The following is a 20,184-nucleotide window of genomic DNA, read 5'->3' as shown; positions in this document are numbered from 1 at the left end:
CATATATGAACAGCAATGCATATACCTAGTACAACACACACATGATGTGTTAATTGAACTAAAGAAAATACAGAACATGTGTTCTGGGCCTTGGGATAGCATAGGTACTTGAAAAGAGAGTTGGTGAAGCTGTCAAGCACCCGTTGTGGACAATTTTTTAGCAAACCTGCACTAGTATCTGATGCAAACTGCTTTGTGTAGCATTAACTTATCTGTATCTTGTAACCCCCTTACTTCTGGGAAGGAGTGATAACTAAGTCTGGCCACTGACCTGGCTATGCTGCTCCCAGCATGGGTGTTTATAAAATTTAAGGGCTTTTACTCAAAAGTGTTCTGGGCTCTCTGTGCCCGTGGCAGGAGCTGCCTACAGATGTGTGCTGAGCTGAAAATGCCAAGCCACACTACCAGTCTCAGCACAACTCCTGCTGGCTTCCCCTACCCCAGCAGTGCAGGTGGCAGCAACTCAGTGTGTTGAAACTAGATCTTTCCACTTCATACAGAAAAAGGGTGTCGGGGGGGGGGGGGGGGGGGGGGCCCGCGGGGGCTTTTTGGAAAGGGGGGGGGGGGGGGGGGCTGAGCCACCCACCTTGGGCAGCACCCCCCTCCCCCAGGCTAGCTGGGCTCTGTGGCAGTGGCTGCAGGATGGTGCTGCCGAGGGGCGCTCCAGCTGCCTGAGGCAAGTTCCTCCCCACGCAGGGCCTGACAACCTGGCTCTGGAGCGCCGCCTGCCGGTGGCCTGGGGCGGGGCAGCTGGTGGGTTAACTAGGCAGCGCCTCTAGACAGGCCCAGAACGAAGCCCAGGCCCAGGCAGCCGGGTCTAGCCCCTCCCCCTCGACCTAGGCCCCGCCTCCCTCTGGTCTCCACTTCCCCGCCCGGCTCCGCAATTCCGAACTTCCCCGAGGCCCCTCCGGAAAGAGCCGAAGCCCGCAGCAACCGCTGTGCAGTGGCCACGCCCCTTTGTGGTATGTCCCGGGCCGCTGCCCGTAGTGGTTGTGCGCATGCTCGGCGGGGCCTGTCAGTCTCGGCTCGGGGGGCTGCGTACTCTCCCCCGGCTTCCCCGCGGCCAGCGGCGCCCCAGCCGCCGGGAAGATGTCGGGGGCGCCGGCGGTGCGGATCAGCATCGAGTCGGCGAGCGAGAAGCAGGTGCAGGAGGTGGGGCTGGACGGTAGCGAGACCTACCTGCAGCCGCTCTCCATGTCCCAGAACCTGGCGCGCCTGGCGCAGCGCATCGACTTCAGCCAGGGCTCCGGCTCCGAGGAGGACGAGCCGCCGCCTGGGGCGCAGCCCCGCGACTGGGCCGCGCCCGGGGACGCCGAGGACGAGGAGGGTGAGCGAGGGGGAGGGGAGGAACAAGGACTCCCCCGGCTGGGCGCCCCCACCCGGCGTTCCCCGCCGCAGGGCTCCCCGCCACCCCCGCTGGGACCCAGCGCCAGTGCCCCCCCTGGATCCCCAGGGACAGCCATCCACACTGGGCAACGTACTAGTCCAGCCCACCCGCCCCGGTGCGTTATGTGATTTGTGGCCAGCCCCTGATGGGCCTGCCGTGTTGGCCCTGATCCGAGAGCTGTGCTGCACGGGTGGCCCCCGGCGCGTATGTGCCCTGCTGACGGCGCTGGGATCCTTGCAGACCCACCTGTGTGGCATAGCGGGTAGGATCTGTGCAACGAAGTGGTGGTTCAGCTGTCATGAAAATGGCACTCCGGGACTAAACTAGCCTTCGGCAGTGTCCAGAGCTGTCGTGGTACATTCCCTGTCTGAACCTGGGTATCCTGACCACTAGTGTTTGAAGCCAAGCTGTAAGAGGGTGGTGGGTTCTACATTGAGTGTAGTATGAGAGATCTTCCTCCCTCAATAACTGAGCAAACTATCATGGTAACTCTTTCCTGGGAGAGACATACTGGTCAAAACCTGAGTTTGGGTGTCCTCTCATTGCATAGCTTATATTAATGTAACCTCATCTGTGCATTTGAGGCCTAAAGCAGTTCACATCTTCAACAAGCTCCCACTTACATGACTTGACCAGTGTACCAGAGACTCCAAAATAAAAAGCATGTGCTGCTTCGTTTTGAGCTGAAGAGCTATAGCTCTCTAGCTGGGGCTATAAGACTCTTATTCTCTGGATTAGGAAAAGAGGAGGACATTTAACATAACCTACATAAATAAAAAATATATTTTAAAATGCAAATTTTTCAGATTATTTGCAGACTGTTTATGCTCTGTCTTCAGTTTAAGGACCAATCTGGTATAGAGACTGTATTTGCTACTGGAGTATAAACCTTTGTTTTTGTGCTTTAGGGCTGGTAAAATTTCAACCATCCCTTTGGCCTTGGGATTCAGTGAGAAACAATTTAAGAGGAGCCTTGACTGAGATGTGTGTCCTCTATGATGTTCTCAGCATTGTCAAGGATAAAAAATTCATGACTCTGGATCCAGTTGTGCAGGATCCGCTTCCCCCAAAGCAGGTATAAACCATCTTATTGCTTAAAACATCTTGATAACTTAATACTGAAGATCTCATACAACTGGGACTTTTTACATAACCACAAAACAGGTATAGCCTAGTGCAAGCCTCCCCATGCGGTTCTACCACAGTGCTTCATCTTTCAACTGGAGGAACCACTTCTGGGGGGGGAGAGGGTAGCTCAGTCTCAATGACGTATCTGCTGAGGCTGTCAACAAGTGTGCCAGTTATAGTAGTGTGATACCTGCATATGAAACTAAGGGCTTGTCTACACTTACATTTTATAGCAGTCTAACTTGCTGGCTCGGGGGGGTGAAAAAATCACACACACACACACACACACCCCCCGAGCGCAGCAAGTTAGAGTGCTTTAAAGTGGACAGGCTCCGAGTGCTGGGAGCAGCGCTCGGAGCTATTCCCTTCGTGGAGGTGGATTACCGCACGTGAACACACTCACACTTCAAAGCACTCCCACGGCAGCGCTTTGAAGTTTCTAGTGTAGACGTAGCCTAATTTCAAAATAAATTATTAAATAGCACAGCGGATGATAATTATTAGTCACTACCAGTTTCCAATAATTAGAACTGTGAGGATTTGTTTAAAAATTAAAAATATTTACAACAGTTCAAAATTGAAATTTATTTTCATGTTTCCAGAATCCTCAGACTTTACAGTTAATTTCAAAGAAGAAGTCACTAGCTGGAGCAGCCCAAATCCTGTTGAAAGGAGCAGAAAGATTATCCAAATCAGTTGCAGAAAACCAGGAAAATAAGCGACAACGAGATTTCAACTCTGAGCTCTTGAGATTGAGACAGCACTGGAAGCTGAGGAAAGTGGGAGACAAAATCCTTGGGGACCTGAGCTACAGAAGCGCCGGTATGGCAGGTCACCTGTTATCAAGAATGAATCTTAAATCTTTTATTTCTCTAAACAATTTTTGATAATTATTTGTAAACACCAAAGTTGGAAAGGAATGATTAAAGTGGTAAAATACTATAACTAAGAGTTCTGTGAAGGAACTAAGAAAAAAGAGAGCTTAAATTTAATACCAGGAGAAACATCCTGATATTGAGCTCTCAAAGATGGTGATAAAGCTGCAGCACTTTTGGTACATTAAAAGTACAGTAACTCCTTGCTTAAAGTCGTTCCGGTTAAGGTGTTTTGTTGTTACGTTGCTGCTCAGTTAGGGACCATGCTCGTTTAAAGTTGTGCAATGCTCCCTTATAACGTTGTTTGGCAGCCACCTGTTTTGTCCACTGCTTGCAGAAAGAGCAGCCCTTTGCAGCTAGCTGGTGGGGGCTTGGAACCAAGGTGGACCGGCAGCCCCCCTATCAGGTCTCCGCTCCCCTAAGTTCCCTGTGCGGCAGCCGCCTAGCAGGCTATCAATTGCTGGTAGTTCATCTGTCCCTCCCCCCACTGCCATGTGCTGCTCCTGCCCTCTGCCTTGGAGCTGCTCCCGGGAGCCTGGGGGGGTGGGGGAACACAACAGGGCTCAGGATGAAGGGAGCTTGCAGGTGGAAACTGCTGTCTCAACTTCCAGATCTAAAACGGCAGTGTACTCATTGTGGGCCAGTGTTCTCAAAGGGGCAATGTGACACACACACACACACACACTGTGTGTGTCTGTCTGCCATGCTGTCTCCCCTCCCTCCATTCGTGCTGCCTTGTAGAGTGTGAGGCTACATTAACAACGTGTTAACCTTTGAGGGCTCAGCTGAGTGCTAGTTCATCATTTAGCAGTAAGGCATTTCCTGGGAAATATCCCACCCTCTGTCTGACTCCACCACCTCAACCAAGCTTCACAATCATCATTGCCGTGTACAGTATTAAATTGTTTGTTTAAAACTTATACTGTGTATACATATATATAATATAGTCTTTTGTCTGATGAAAAAAATTTCCCTGGAACCTAACCCCCCCATTTACATTAATTCTTATGGGGAAATTGGATTCGCTTAACGTCGTTTTGCTTAACGTTGTGGTTATGTTCCTGAAAAATGCGACTTTAAGTGAGGAGTTACTGTAGACTGTTTGGAGCACTAGAAAAGGTACTTTTAAGGAACAATCCTGCATTGGGTTGGGTTAGATGAATAGTACTTTTTCTTCATCTCTGATTTCTATTACCTAGATTTGATTTAATAATTGTAAAAATTATTAAAAAGCTATTCCGTCACTTTTATTCTTTTCTGAATTGATATACAATCCCCATATTCCAAAGTACAGACTTTACAATACTAAAATGTAGTTTATGAAATATTAAATGAGAGATTATAAATGTTATTGAATAGAACATACTAGGTACTATAATCTGGGAAAGAGTTATAGTATGATACACAAAATGTGGTTGGTTGTATGGTTGTTCATACAAGGTTAATAATGTCCTAATGTCTTGATTCAGCAAGTAATTAAACAAGTGATGAACTCCACACACGCATAGTCCCTTTTGAAATCAATAAGTATACATGTGCTTAAAGGTAAGCCTTGTGTAAGTGTTCGTGGAGAATGTGGCATCACCATTACAAAATGAGAGAACCACTTTAATGTACAGATTTTTAGATGGTACAATAATCTGTTAAAAAAATAAATCCAAAGAGTTTTAAGCATTATGTGAAATATAATCATTTTGAGCTGAGAGTAAAATATTCAGATGCAGTGTCCCTTACTGGTAAAATCACAGGTACCATGACATTTAAGCCAACAACTCCCCTCTCATTCTCTTACCTCTCCCAATGCCCAGAAAAAAAGAAAGGAAACCATATAGCCCAGATCATATTGTTCTACTGTATTTCTTAGTTTTAACATGTAGAGTCTCTTCAATTGACAATTATGGAGTGAAGAGAAGACATTTTACTGAATTAAACTTTTTTCCCTCAAGAAACAATGTTAGTCAAATGTAAGCAATATCTCTCATGATGCAAAGATGAGAAGACTTCTAATCCATAAAAACTTGGTCTTGTGAAAGTTTTGAGATGTTTTCATGATATTTTCTGTTTCCCTTTTTAGGATCCCTCTTCCCTCATCATGGGACATTTGAAGTGATAAAGAACACAGATATTGATCTGGATAAGAAGATACCAGAGGATTACTGTCCTTTGGATGTTCAGATTCCAAGTGATTTAGAGGGATCAGCCTATATAAAGGTTTGCCAAAAACATATGTTGTATAGTTTCTGTACTACTCATGTAGTTGTAATACAGAACACAAGACAATTAACATTCTTTTTCTTTTTCTTGTATAGGTTTCTATTCAAAAGCAAGCTCCAGACATAGGTGACCTTGGCACAGTTAACCTGTTTAAAAGACCTCTGCCAAAATCGAAACCAGGTACATTCTTTAAGCTCCAGTCTTAAGGATTGAGTTTGCATTTGACACTAAATTGGTGAATCTCTCATTATGGAGAAATACTTGAGTAGTACCTGAAAATAAGAACAAAAGGGAAATAATTTTCTCATTCTTGGTTTAACTGAAATCTTCACCTAAATGCAAAATGAGACTTTGCAAACGTGACACCCCCTTCAAAATGTACATGTGGATATGATGCTGTTGAAGGTGTTACAATTCCTTCAATGACTCTAATGCACATGCTTGGCTTTTGTTTAGGAGGAGAGTCAACCATCTAACTTGAGGTTAATTGAAAATCACTTACATAATACACCTCTACCTCGATAAAACCCGACCCGATATAACACGAATTCGGATATAACGCGGTAAAGCAGTGCTCCGGGGGGGCGGGGCCGCACACTCTGGTGGATCAAAGCAAGTTCAATATAACGCCGTTTCACCTATTACACGGTAAGATTTTTTGGCTCCCGAGGACAGTGTTATATCGAGGTAGAGGTGTATGGGTTCCGTTTAAAGCTTTTTCTCAAATTATTTTACTTATATATATTTTAAATATTCCAAGTATACAATAGGATGAACTAAGGTATAATCGTGCTTTTGACGGGGACGAGCAGCAGGGAGAAAGAAGCACATCAAGTGCCTGCTGTAGTTCATGGAGCTGAATAGCAAAACTTTGCCTGAAAATGTAACTCACTTTATTTTTCTGTTTCAAGCCAAAATTTAGATTGAGACATCATGTCAGCTCAGACCATTTTAAAAAACTGTTTCAGAAACTGTTAAGAGCAAGTTCGTAAGCTTTAGTTATATAAAACAGGACAGCCCGTATTTTACAAATTAATTGGGGATTGAGGGGCTCATAAAATTGAACATCTCAGAATTACAGTAGGTGCGGTGCATTGATTTCTTCTTGTCCTTTAACCCATTGCAAAGCAATTTCCAGTGCACTAAAGGCTTGGAATGTGAAGGCATATTGACCTGTTCTTCATCAACATCACTTTTGTTACGTGATTTCACACACACTCACACCCCGGTTATGAAGAATGATCTTTATAACTGGTCATTCGTAAGATTGGTGCTCATAAAATTGAGGTCTACTGTAAATTTAGTGTTTAGAAGATATTTATAAATTGGCAACACAAAATCTATCCTGTCAATCTCTTGTATTGCTATTAATTAAACGCAGGAAAAAACACAGTAGGATTAAAGAGAACGACATGAAATAGTCAATGAAAGGAGCATATTATGCCAGCTCTTTAAGGTATGCGTTAGCTGCCTGTGCTGGCTGCTTATGCCAGTGCATCGGGGGAGGTAGTTTCTTGACAGCTATTCTTGCATATTTCTGAGATCTAAATGTTTCAGGGCAGGGCATTTTAAGTGGGGAGTGCTCAGTGCTGGAACTAACTTTCCCATTTGCCTGACAGACCGGTGGTTTATGTGAATTGATGGTATGCCCTCATTTGGAATACTATAGTCAGTTCTGGCCACTCCATTTCAAAAAAGATTTAGTATGATTAGAAGAGATTTAAAGGTGAGCAATAAAAAGTACTAGAGGCAGGGAGAGCATGAAAACATTGGGAGTTAAGTCTAGCGAGGAGACCGTTATAAGGGGAATACCAGTATAAAGCAGGTGAATTGGATGCTCCTATTTACCTTTGCTCATAATACAAGCCCAAGAGGACATCCAGTCTGAATGAAAGGTGATACATTAAAAACTCATAAGAGGAAATGTGTTTTCCAACACTTATGGAATCTGTGGAATTTCTTTGCCGTAAGATATCAGTGAAGCTAAAAGCTCAGCAGAATTTAAAAAAAAATTAGATGTTTTTGTGAACAACGACCTCCACAATTTCAAACTAAGACATGAGATTTCATGCTTCAGAAGCCAGTCACTAAGTTTTGGGCTTAGAAAGAAATTTGGTGCTGGCCACTCATAGACAGAATGCTGTACTAGATAAACCACTGGTCTGATCTCATTTGGTAATCTTTGTGTTCAGGGTATAAGACCCATCTATTTATTCAGGCCAATGTTTTTAAAAATAGGAGCCTAAATTTTGGCTTCTAAATCCATACTGTAGCACCTGCCTGATTTTAAAAAATGTGTGTGTTTACGTGCCTGGGTTAATTTTGCAAGTCTAAACATACTGTTTTGAAAGTGCTTACTTGGTTTGCAATCTCTTTGAGGCACAGACTGTCGTCTTAACTGTTTGTACAGTGCCCAGCACAGTGTAGCAGGGCCATCTAGGTGCTAGTGCAGTACAAATAGTTGTTAATATGCACATGTAAGCTTGGTTAAAATTCACTAGTATTTTGTTAAAAGAACAGGAGTACTTGTGGCACCTTAGAGACTAACAAATTTATTAGAGCATAAGCTTTCGTGGACTTTTTATTTTGTTGTGTTCACTCACGTAATTGAGATAATATTATAACAAGGTTCAGCTCAGGTGGGAACAGTAGGCTAGATTTTTTCCAGTCACACTGATCACCTGGTGCTTTAGTCATTCTCTAACAGCTGACATCTGAATTAGTAAAATGGGTTGCTTCTTGTTGTTTCTTTGAAAATTTGGATGGCTCATGTTTTTCAGGTGCTCCACATTGGCAGACAAAACTGGAGGCTGCACAAAATGTTCTCTTATGTAAAGAAATATTTGCTCAGCTGTCTCGAGAAGCTGTTCAAATTAAATCACAAATTCCTCACATTGTTGTGAAGAACCAGATCATCTCCCAGCCTTTTCCAGGTAGGAAACCTTGCGAGACTCTTGTCATGGAACATGGAATCCACAGAATTGTCTATTTTAATCCAGACTTAAACTTTGATGTGTATGAAGTTTAGGCAAGGTTAGTTGACCTCCTTGTTTCTGTACTTAGACCAAATGAAGAATTGGATTAAAAGTAAGACTTCCCTGGAAACACATTATGCATAGGATCTTTTCTGACTAAAGAGTGCTTTTTAAAATGACTCTCATGGTGCACTTGTATTATGTCAGTAGTATTGGTAGCAACAACAAAAGTTGTGGTAGTCCAGTGCACCACCTTGGGGGATTGGAATTTGAGGCTGTATATCAGTCCTCCTCTCCAGAGGTAGGTTTATGGGAGACTACAAGACTTCTGATTGACTTGTGTTAATGGTACCTGAATAGAGCTAAGTCTAATACCCTTCAGTCAGGCTGGTCCAACAATATGGGGACTCTGAAAGCATCCTCTATGCTCAAGTTGCCTTGGGATTCCCCCACCCCTGGTGAGGGTGATTGTGACTCCATCTTTTGAAGAGTTTTTTGGATTGCTTCAAAAAATATAATGGTTGGTGAACTGGGTGATATGAGAATTATTTCTTCCCCAGTATGCTGCAGGGTCTCACTCTTAGGAGACTTTCCTCTTCTTCACTTGATAAGGAATTATAAATAAAAAAAATCTATTAAGTCACTAGTTGATCCCTGGGCACTTTATTAATTATATCTTGATTTTACAAATTGGCAAAATGATCATGTTTTCTTTTCTGATTTTCACAGTGTGACCTGATTGTTTGTTTGAATATCTCTGAAACAGCATTGATTGCAGAGCTAATGATTCTGAAAGGGGCTAAGGGAAAGAGAAGAATAAATTATCCTGTCTTGTTTCTACTTATCAGCATGAAAAAGTTGACAATGTTTTTGCTTTTCATGTGCTTTATACAGGTTTGCAGTTATCTATTTCTTTGTGTCACTCTTCTAATGATAAGAAATCCCAAAAAGCTGCTTCTGAAAAACAAAGTCCGGAAGATCACCTCTATGTTCTGGAACACAATTTGCATCAGCTGATCAGAGAGGTAACGCATTTTTAGTTGAACACTGAACTTCTCTTATTTCCCATTCATAGTGTCTGAGCACATCATATTATTATAATACTGCCAGAGGCCAGTCCTTTTCTAGCCACCTGTATAAGGCAGCTTCTGTTGTATGTCTGAGAAATGCCACCATTGTGTAGATATGCAAAGCTGATACCAGGAGTTCCACTTGGACCTTCGTGGGATATTGTTTCCTGGATGTAGCCTCTAAGTTGGATGCTCATTTCAGGAGAATGGTCCATGTAGGCAATGCTTAAAGTAGAAAGAACAGTTACTTACCATAACTGTGGTTCTTCTGAGATCATTCTCCCCACTCCTCTTTTTCACTCTGTCTTACTATAAATTCTTGATTTATTAGAAGGAGCTGCATTGTGGTTGAGGCTGTGCTCCCTTATATCTCTTTGAGGGCAAGGGAAGCACAAGGACATGCACAGCCTTAAAAAACAGTAGAAAGTTCTACTCTAGAAAGTTCTGAGATAATATGCCCAGGATGTGTGCATCTCCTCCAGTGAATACTGAAGCAAAATAGGCATTACACACCTCAGCCTTCTTGATGTCCTCTGTTGTTTGCTCTTTTTCCCCTCGGGGTAGAAGACCTACACTTTCCTTCATCTTTTCTCTTGCTCCTACTGTATTTAAAGAACCTCTTTTGCCTTTTATGTCCCTTGTTAGACGTAACTCATTTTGTTCCTTAGCCTGATTTTGTCCCTACATGTTTGTGCTATTCTTTTGTGTTCCTCCTTATCAATTTGTCCATGTTTTCTCTTCATTGTAGGATTCCTTTTTGATTTTTCTGGTCATTAAAGAGCTCTTGATGGAGCCATATTGGCTTCCTACTATTCTTGATATCTTTCCTTCACATTGGAATAGTTTTCAGTTGTGCCTTTAATGTTGTCTCTTTGAGAAACTGCCAGCTCTCCTGAACTCCTTTCATCCCTTAGATTTTCTTCCCATTTTCATTCCTACCAGTTCTCTGAGTTTATTCATCTATTTTTTCAATGTCCATTGTCCTTATTCGGCTGCTCTTACTCTTTGCTTTCCTTAGACTTATGAAATCGATCATCTCGTGATGACTTCCACCTTCAGATTTGCAACCAACTCCTCTGTGTTGGTCTGAATCAAATCTAACATGGCTGTCCTCCAGTTGCTTCCTGTACTTTCTGAAACAAAAAGTTGTACCCAGGACATTCCAAGAACTTATGGGAAATTTTGTGTGTTGTCATACTACTTTTGTAACGGACATTTGGGCACTTAGGCCCCCGCATTACTACCAGGTCTTGTGTTTTGTTTTTTTCTGTTGTTTGTTCTAGAAATGCCTCATCCACTTCCTCTTCCTGATTTTGTTAGTCTATAGCAAACTTCTATCAGGATTAAGGCTACATTTTAGTCATGGGTATTTTTAGTAAAAGTCATGAACTACTCACTGGCAGTAAACCAAAATTCACAGCCCGTTACCTGTCCATGACTTCTACTATTTACCTCTAACTAAAACTTGGGCCGCGGGTGGTGTGGAGCAGGGGGAGGCATCCTGGGACCTCCGCAGGTGATGGGGAGGTGCGGGGCGGCAGCGCCTAGCCTAGGACCCCCGCTGGTGGTGGGAGGGGAAGATTGGCGGGGCCGGCAGGCTCCCTACCCAGCTCTGCGCAGCTCCCCAAAAGCAGCTGACATGTCCCTGCAGCTCCTAGGGAGAGGGAAGGCCAGTGGGGCTCTGCACACTGCCCCCACCACTAGCGCCGGTGCTGCAGCTCCCATTGGCCAGGAACCACAGCCAATGGAAGCTGTGGGGGTGGTACCTGCAGGCAGGGGCAGCACACAGAGCCCCCTGGCCCCTCCACCTAGGAGCTGCAGGGACATGCCGGCCACTTCCGGGAAACCCCCCTCGAGGTAAGAGCCGTCCCGCATCCCAGCCCTGAGCCCTCTCCCCCACCCAAACTACTGCTGCTGAGCAGCGAGAGGGGGGCCCACAGGCCATGGTGGCCCGAGACTGCCCCAGCAGTGACTGGTGCAGCTGGCTGCAGCCGCTGCAAAGTCGCAGCGGTCACGGAATGTCATGGAATCTGTGACTTCCATGACAGACACGCCGCCTTAATCATGATGTCACTCTCCTATATTCCTCCCCTTTTATCTTTACCCAGAGACTTTCAACTGGTCTGCCTCTCACTTCCTTGTGGACCTCAGAACTAGTGTATATATTCTTGATGCATAATGCAACACCTCCTCTCTTTTAGTTTTCCTTTCCCGGTTGTGCGAAAGATCCACATAAACCGGGAAGCAGACTATACAGGGAAATATGAAATTGATTGTACATAAAGTGCAGTCAAATGCACAAAGTAAAACTGGAAAAATGATGCATATTTTTCTTAGTTTTTATTACTGTGGTTATAGGTGTTAAAATAGCATGCAGCACTTTTTTCAGAAGTGTGACTTTTTAAAATTGTCCTCATGAAACATGAGGCAGTGTATTATAATTGATTAGCTGTATGTATTAGAAGAGCACACGCTTGAGTTTTGTTATCTTCTCCTTCAGTCACCCTCCTAACAGCTCTTGTTTGTTGCAGTTCCACAAGCAAACTTTGAGCTCTACAATGATGCCACATCCAGCTAGTGCACCATTTGGCCATAAGAGAATGAGAATGGCAGGACCTCAGGCTTTTGATAAAAATGACATCAGCTCCTTACAACCAAATGAAGGGCTTCTGGAAAAGATCATTAAACAGGCAAAACACATCTTTCTGAGACGCAGGTGTGCACACAAGCTATTTTTGGTAAAGCCATAGTAAAAACTAACACTGTGTTCCACACAGGCTGTGAATTAATTGTTGAAAATGTTCCCAAAACTTATTACTGTTGTTATGCCAGAATGCTTTTCTAAGAGTTTTATTGGGGCCTAATAGTTAAGATTAAAAATCCTATTTCCAAGTATGTGAGTATAGTGACACCCATGGAATGCAAACACAGAAAGTTCAATACTACTTGTAAGATACCCCTCTACAGGATACTTATAATATAATGATAGTTGTGTCTGCTTTAACAAAAGCACTACCTCAGTCCTTTTCAGTACTTTCCTCTGTACGTTGTGTAAAAACACACATGTTGTTCAGCATAGAGATCAGCTGTTTAAGACTATCTTTGGGGGTGTATGTAAAGTATAAAGTTTAAGCAGATACACTTCCTTTGCAATTCAGGCACCAAAACTGTTTTGGTCTCCTTGCGTGTGCCCAAACTGCTCACCTTATAACGCAAATAAACATAGCTTTAGGTGTCATAAAACTTAGTTTGTGAAATAAGTTTATTTTACAAACTAAGTGTACTTTACAGTACCAGCTAGATCAAACTGATGTCTGCTCACTACCCTGTCTTTATTTGGAGAAAAGATGGTGGCACACACTATCTAGATATCTAGACCATGATTTTATTATCCCTATCCGCTTTAGACATGGACATCATAATAGACCTAGGGATATCAAGCGATTAAAAAAAAAATTAAAAGATTACCGGGATGTGGTTTTTCTGTTTTTGTTTTTTTTTTTTAGAACTGCTCGAACGATTGACAGCCTAGCTAGTCGTATTGAGGATCCACAGATTCAGGCCCATTGGTCAAACATAAATGATGTTTATGAATCCAGTGTCAAAGTTCTAATAACTTCCCAAGGATATGAGCAAATATGCAAGTAAGTATGAAAACTAAAATATTCTCTACTTAGATAGAGTTGTCTCTTTTAGCTGTGGTGATCGAGTGCATATAATATTGTTGCTCCTATGAGATCAAAGCCAACTTCAGGCAGACCAACGTGAGCCCAGTATTTGTGTATTTGCTTTATATGTTCAGGTATGGAATACTAATGTGGTTGCAGAGAATGAGAGAAAATTAAACTTTTTCCATAGATTGAGATAAGCTTGACTTAAAAGTAACACTCTGCCAAAACAGCTGTCAGAAGAGAAACCCTAAAGTTAAAAAGCTATCTGCCTTCTGTAGCAAAAATGTTACATTAATGTAGGAATTTAGTACATGGATATTACCTTTTTCTTCAAATGACTATGACAGTATTCCTTTAGAGGAAGAATCAAATGTTGGGCCTGGTTACTAAAAGTGTCTTTTTAAAATGCTTTCCTCTACTTCCACACTAGTGGGCTGGAGAAACTGCTAGATCTCTGAACCAGCAGTTGCAACCTTGTTAAAATCTGTGGGCTTGTCTATATGGAAACTGGAACTAAAATAATCACTTGTAATTCACGCCTTTAGTTATATCAGTGCAAATAGACTTTCATATTTCAGAATTAAATGTCCACACACAGATTTGCAGTTAAATACTTAAAGGCATGAATTACAACTGGTTTAGTTACTTTGGTTCCAGTTGCCATGCTAGTAAGTCTTCAGTTCTGTGCGGTATTGGGTGACCCTGAATTTATTGAGAACACAGAGGAGTCCCATGTGGCTTGTCTGGGTCTTCACCCTCTGCTGGCTCTGTTCTTTTAAGTTGACAGGGAATTGCAGTTGATGAGATTCTGTGCTCTTGGAGCACTTCAGCGAACAGGAATCTTACCAGCTAGCTTGGGATTGATATTGACAAGAATAGAGCTCACTGGGAGAGAGAGGGAGGATGCATGTTATGTCACCTGCATCTCTGATGATAAACCACATCCACTGTTCTAAGTTAACCAAAATATTTTAAAAACAGAATTTACCAAGCAACCTTGAAAGGTTTGTTAGGGCTCCCCTGCCCGCCCTTGTTTCTCATCACACAGACAGAAAGCAGAAGGCCGGAGTCCAAAGTGCAGGCAATGCGATGTTTATTGGGGTTACCAAACAAGCATAATCCCAGCTCTTTACACCAGTAGAGCTTTCCTTTTTTCCCCACCACCACCTTCTTAACAGGCTTAATTATACTTGTCGTGCTCGCCCCTGGTACCGCCCCTTACGTTTATGGTCATGTTCCATTTTCGAGAGTCTTGAGTCTCTGGGTTTCGGTACCACCTCTTTTGTACCCCATGGGAGGGGTAGGGAGTAAGGTTGTGTACTGGCCAAGGCTACCTTTTCTTTGGTTTTTAGTGTTTCTTATACAGCCCCTCCCGACTGGGAGACAAGGCAGTCATATATTAAACTCCCGCCACACAACACTTTAGCTCTGTTTCTTATCTTTTCTCATTATACAAAAAAACCCCATCTGGTTGTAGGCAGAAGCAACACACAGTGTCTTTGTTTCTTATTCACATAGGTTAGTAAGGATATAAGAATATCAAAAGTCACAGGCAAACAAAACCCAAAATTCTACCTCCGGCTAATAAACAGGCCTCAATACTATATTACCATCTCTAACAAGGTTCATGCTTTGTTATTCATTCAGATAGAAACTGTTTTCCCTAATCAAGAATATGAGGGTGCCTAGATGGTAGCTTCCTATTGGATTGTTCTTTAGCACGTGTAAGATGCTTTTAAAAGTTCCTTTTTTAATAGGAACTTTTATTAATGTAGTTGTGAACTGCCAACTTCTAGATGATTTTTCAATAAATATTCTGATTGTATCTCTTTGTTTAAAAGGTCCATTCAGCTACAGCTGAACATTGGAATTGAACAGATCAGGGTAGTGCACAGAGATGGAAGAGTTATTACATTGTCCCATCAAGAGCAAGAATTACAGGATTTCCTTCTGTCTCAGGTAAACTCATGTTCAATTCCTGGGATTTTTTTACTTGCATGTGTTTGTCTTGTGTCTGCGATTGGGATGAACAGTAATAAGTAGCATGAGTGTATTTGAAACAAAAGTATTGTTTATTGTCAGAAAGATAGAAACTAGGTAGAAATTCCACATGTGCAGACAAGAATGTCAGTAATTTTGCAGGTTTAGTAATGATTGACCACATTCTTCATAAAGAAATGTTTGTGTATCGACTGTGAGAACTGTATCACGTTTTAGCCAGGTGGATGTGAGTTCAGAAGTACTAACAGAAGTTCATTTGAAATACATTTAAATGCATTGTTTGTGCTGTTCACCATGTGAGCCTTCAGAACACAGTGCTGATCTAGCAAGCATGCTGCTTTTCTTAATCATAAGATTCTACTTAGTTGTGGGAGCCATGTCAGACACTAAGGTGTTTTTATGTAAAACAAACTTGTTCTAGCCAAACCTCATCAGGAGTAGAGTTCTTAATAGCCAACATGCCCTTAATTAACATCACCTTTCAACATTGTGTCAGGGTTTCCAACTTTGCATGTGACACTACTAAATCAGCTGACATTTGAATGAACTGTGGCTTCTTAACTGTTTACAATGAGTCTTGTTGTTTTTGTTCAAATGTGACCGTCTGTCCAATACACATTGTGTAGTAAAGATGCAGGCATTGTATTAATTTATAAACTGTAAAAAGGCAAATTATCTGTAATGTGGAACTCTGTCAAAGAAAACAAGTTGGAACAGATTCTGTTGAGGGCAGTATCATTTTCCTCTAATAAAGTGGTTTTCAAACTGGTTCACAGAGACCTGGCTGGTTACATGGCATTGGCTCCTCCCTGTGTCCAACAAATAAATAATATTAAAAGCAAGCTAAAATGCTTTTTCTTATAAACAATTGCTGTAGTTTCCACTAGAATGTTACACAGGTGTAAAGTGTGTTTGGTAACCCCAACTCTACTCTTCCCAAATTTGCCATGTAGGAATGAGTCATTACCACTTTTCTGCATAATATCCTGTAAATGCTTTACAAAAAGGGTTAGGGCTCTCTCAGTTGGATGTGGGAGTAGAGGAAAGACACTTCTGAAACCTTAACCATATTCAAGATTTTTGAGTAGCTTTAGAGACTTGTGTTAGTTTAAAAACCAGAACTTGTAAAAGAACCTCACAAAAACTGTAAGTTTGAAAGAGTTATAGATCTATTGAACTGTGTAGCTTGTGTATACTGAATACCTCTATTTTCTCCATCCCCAAATGAGCTAGTAACAGGCATGTATGAAGGCAAATTTCTACTTGCTATTATATGTATTGAGGTATTTCTATAAAATGATCAATTCTTCTGAAACGGGGTGGTGCATTTTAGGTGGAAATCACTTTTTTTAAAATGACTAATACAGGCCAGGAAAAAAAGAATAGGAACCAAGTACAACAAAAACAGTAAGAGACAAAGATAAAAAGAACCTAATCCTCAGTCTTCTTTCAGATGTCCCAACATCAAGTACATGCAGTTCAGCAGCTGGCTAAAGTTATGGGCTGGCACGTGTTAAGTTTCAGTAATCATGTGGGTCTGGGACCAGTAGAGAGTATCGGCAATGCATCAGCAATAACTGTGGCATCGCCAAGTGGAGACTATGCTATTTCAGGTAGAATTTTGTATGATTATAATAGAAATGTATGAGAACTATAGACTTTCTAGCAGTTTGATTATAGAATCAATCCTGAGAGTTTATGGCATCATTATATAACAAAGTAATTTATAAACAAACTTTTTATTTTATGTGTAGAATTGACATCTATGCAAAGTACTGATTCAATCAAGTCTGCTACTCATTGCTGTTTAGTACGTGGGGTAATCGGCTTAAAGCATTTTTAAAAATACTGTTTTCAGATTTGTTCTGTAATAAATGCAGGAGAAATAGATAGTTGCATGTTTAAGATATGTTTCATTGTTTCCATTACACATAGTATAAGTCTGCTAGAATTCATCATTCCTGGTCTTGTGCTCTGATCACTAGTCCTTATGCTTCTATATGCACTGTAATGCTGCACTGAAAAACTTTGCCCCCTCACTAAATCAGTTTGCCTGTATTATCTCAGAGAAACTAGACTCCCACAGTACTTTAAAAAAGAATTGCAAAGATCTCTCTGATAGTAGATGTAACAAAAATGTTGGGAGACTTCATAATTGTCTCTTTGAAAGATTACAGCAGATGAGTACACTGGAAAAGAATTCATCTATCAAATCTTCTTGAGAAGGCACATAAATACATTCCTAAGATTCAGACTTTGGATAAAGCTCAGTGGGAATTGGTAGAAAAATGTTAGTATTCCTGTGCTCATTTAACTCTCCTGAATACAGTTGACTGCTGGTTTGTTCTGACCAGGAAAATGTAGTGCAAAAGAGCAATGAAAACATGCAGGGAAAATGGGGAAACCTTGAGAACAAGTCAGAAGACTTCATTAGAAGTAACAGTGTTTTAATTTTTTTTTTTGTTTAGTTACAATATGGAAATGTACTTAAAGGGGAAATGTATGGCTAGTGTACTACGTATAGGGATATTTAATATGATGAATTAAAAAAAACTTTAAAGGCTTTATACTTATGTATTTTCTGTTCATTGCAGTACGTAATGGTCCTGAAAGTGGCAGCAAAGTTATGGTTCAGTTTCCACGGTGTCAGTGCAAAGACCTCCCCAAAAGTGATGTGCTACAAGACAGTAAATGGAACCATCTTCGTGGGCCATTCAAGGAAGTTCAGTGGAATAAAATGGAAGGGCGTAACTTTGTATATAAATTGGAGCTCCTCATGGCTGCCCTAACTCCATGCTAATTGCCTGACATCTTACTAAGGAGGACGCTGGATTGCCACTCATTTGTAGTGGTATTAATGATCACAACAAAGGGAAACATATCCTGGGAGACAATACACGAAAATAGAAAACAGTGCAAAAGTGTTCAGTTTTGCAGATCTCTATAGAAATGTATCCATTGTGATTATATCAGAACTATGTTACTTGCTATGTGAAATAAATAGCTTTTTTTTTTTTTAATTTTTTTTAAATATTCCTTTCAATTAAAGTTTAAAAATACTCATTTTTCTAGCTTGGAGTGTTCATATGATACCAGGGGTGCAGTTCTCAAGGTTGCTATTTATTGCAGATGCCTAAAATTGCCTTTGCATTTGACTACCGAAAGTTACTGAGAGAACACCTGCCTAATTCGCGTGATCAAATTTCTAGATACTTGAGCTAATAAACTACAAACATAATACAGCTTTCTGGTAATATTTTAGAGTGGTTCAGATCCAATTGGTTATCCCAGTTTTCCTTTATAAAATGAAGCTCAATAGCCTGTTCATTCCTGTATGGAAAAACCTCTGTTCATTGTGACTTTGCAGTTTTCCTCAGAAGACTGCCTATAAGCTCTTCTGAGAGGTGGTGACTTTTGGTCTTGAGAGAGAGTATGTTATGCTACCACTGAGCATTTGGGGGAGCAGTCCTAATATTCATAGCATGTTCAGGGGCTTGCTCGTCTGACTGCTAGTAGGTTTTTTTGGATGGAAATAGACAACGAAGGGGACAGCAGAGCCCATAATGAATTATTAAAGCCTCATAAAATTCATAATTCGTGTCATCCTTATGGAGTGAATCTCTGATGTGTGCCCTTAAATTGGAGTGTCTCTGTGGGACCCTACTTTGGTGTGGCCTCTGGACATTCTTTCCCCTATTGTTTTAAGAGAAAAGTTTGTTCACCCTGAAGATATGGGTAAGCATATGTGGGAATGTATCTGGGAGCACTCCTTAATGCCTGTTTGTTGACAAATTTTCTACCACCAGTAATCATAGATGGAGGTCACTGACCTGGAATGGACCTACCTGGGCATGATTCAGATTTTGGCTTTCTCCAGAAGTGTTTTTGTGTAGCACCCAAAAGAGGGTAAAAAGTAGGGTCTTTCTGTGTTCGCATCTGAAGGTAGATGCAAGAAGTCCCCTCTCCTAACTGAATTTGTTTGTATGGACTCCGTGTGTGCAAATCCCAGACTAGGTTGAAGATGGGAACTGTTGTGATGAACAACTCTTGTAGTAAGTGTGCTTGCAAGCTAACACTGTTCTTGTCTACTTTGGCATTGCAGTTACTTTGGGTGACATCAGTGTTCATTCACACAATAACTTTTTTGGGTGACTCAGGTACCACTAAAACCACACAGGAAAGAATGGGGGACCATTTCTGGTTGATATTGACACCTCCCTTTAGTTAATCTTTAGGTCACGGTGCAAAGCTTATCTCTCTTGCCTGAAGTTGAATTCCTAGTGGTTTGTTTTGGCATCTATAAGTTGTTCTAGAATTATGTGCATACTGTACACTGAGGTGAGTTAGTACATCTTATAAATCACAGATAAAATGTGTGGATTGATTGGACCATCTTTCTTCTATGGTAAGAGTGACTATTTCAGCTATCTTCTAGTGATAGAGACTAGCTATAGCAACTATATATTAGTCAATACATTCTGCAAATTTGTTTTTCAATGTGTGTTTCTAAGGCAGGTATTTTAATTACAATATTAATCACAAATATGGAACATGGTTTTTTTTTCAACACATCGAAGCACTAGTTTGTATCATAACTGATTTATGAAGGTGAAAACTTTCCCTTTTAGCCTCTTATCAAAGGGATATTTCAAGGGAGGAAATGAAAAAATATCAATTGAAAATAGTTTACAGGTGATTGAAACCTTACTCGAGGATACACATGACTGTTCCATAACATAATACTAAAGGTACTTTTTCCCCCTCTTACAAGGGCTTTACAAACACGGCATTGTCAGATTCCAGCTAGAGAAGGAGAGACTGTGTCTGCTGAACAAACTTACAAACTTCTGAGACCTTTTGCTT

The 20,184-nt window shown here is 41.4% G+C and overlaps 1 protein-coding gene across 2 annotated transcripts; it reads left to right on the top strand.

The window, feature by feature from the left end:
• The first annotated feature begins 982 nt into the window (after window positions 1–982).
• Window positions 983–18,341, top strand: MED17 (mediator complex subunit 17). 2 transcript variants are annotated; one of them, XM_034758952.1, is made up of 12 exons: window positions 1,090–1,327; window positions 2,296–2,462; window positions 3,118–3,337; window positions 5,465–5,601; window positions 5,700–5,784; window positions 8,385–8,537; window positions 9,474–9,604; window positions 12,181–12,365; window positions 13,156–13,293; window positions 15,162–15,279; window positions 16,775–16,934; window positions 17,916–18,341. In XM_034758952.1, exons 1-12 carry the CDS (start codon window positions 1,090–1,092, stop codon window positions 18,119–18,121), a joined length of 1,938 nt encoding a protein of 645 aa, XP_034614843.1. In that variant the 3' UTR covers window positions 18,122–18,341. The 2 variants fall into 2 exon arrangements, with proteins under 2 accessions (XP_034614844.1, XP_034614843.1); XM_034758953.1 differs by lacking the exon at window positions 16,775–16,934 and having other exon boundaries at window positions 983–1,327.
• The last annotated feature ends 1,843 nt before the right edge of the window (window positions 18,342–20,184 follow it).

Source organism: Trachemys scripta, chromosome 1 (assembly GCF_013100865.1).
Source record: "Trachemys scripta elegans isolate TJP31775 chromosome 1, CAS_Tse_1.0, whole genome shotgun sequence".
NCBI lineage: Eukaryota > Metazoa > Chordata > Testudines > Emydidae > Trachemys > Trachemys scripta.
This window is presented reverse-complemented; position numbering and strand designations above follow the sequence as displayed.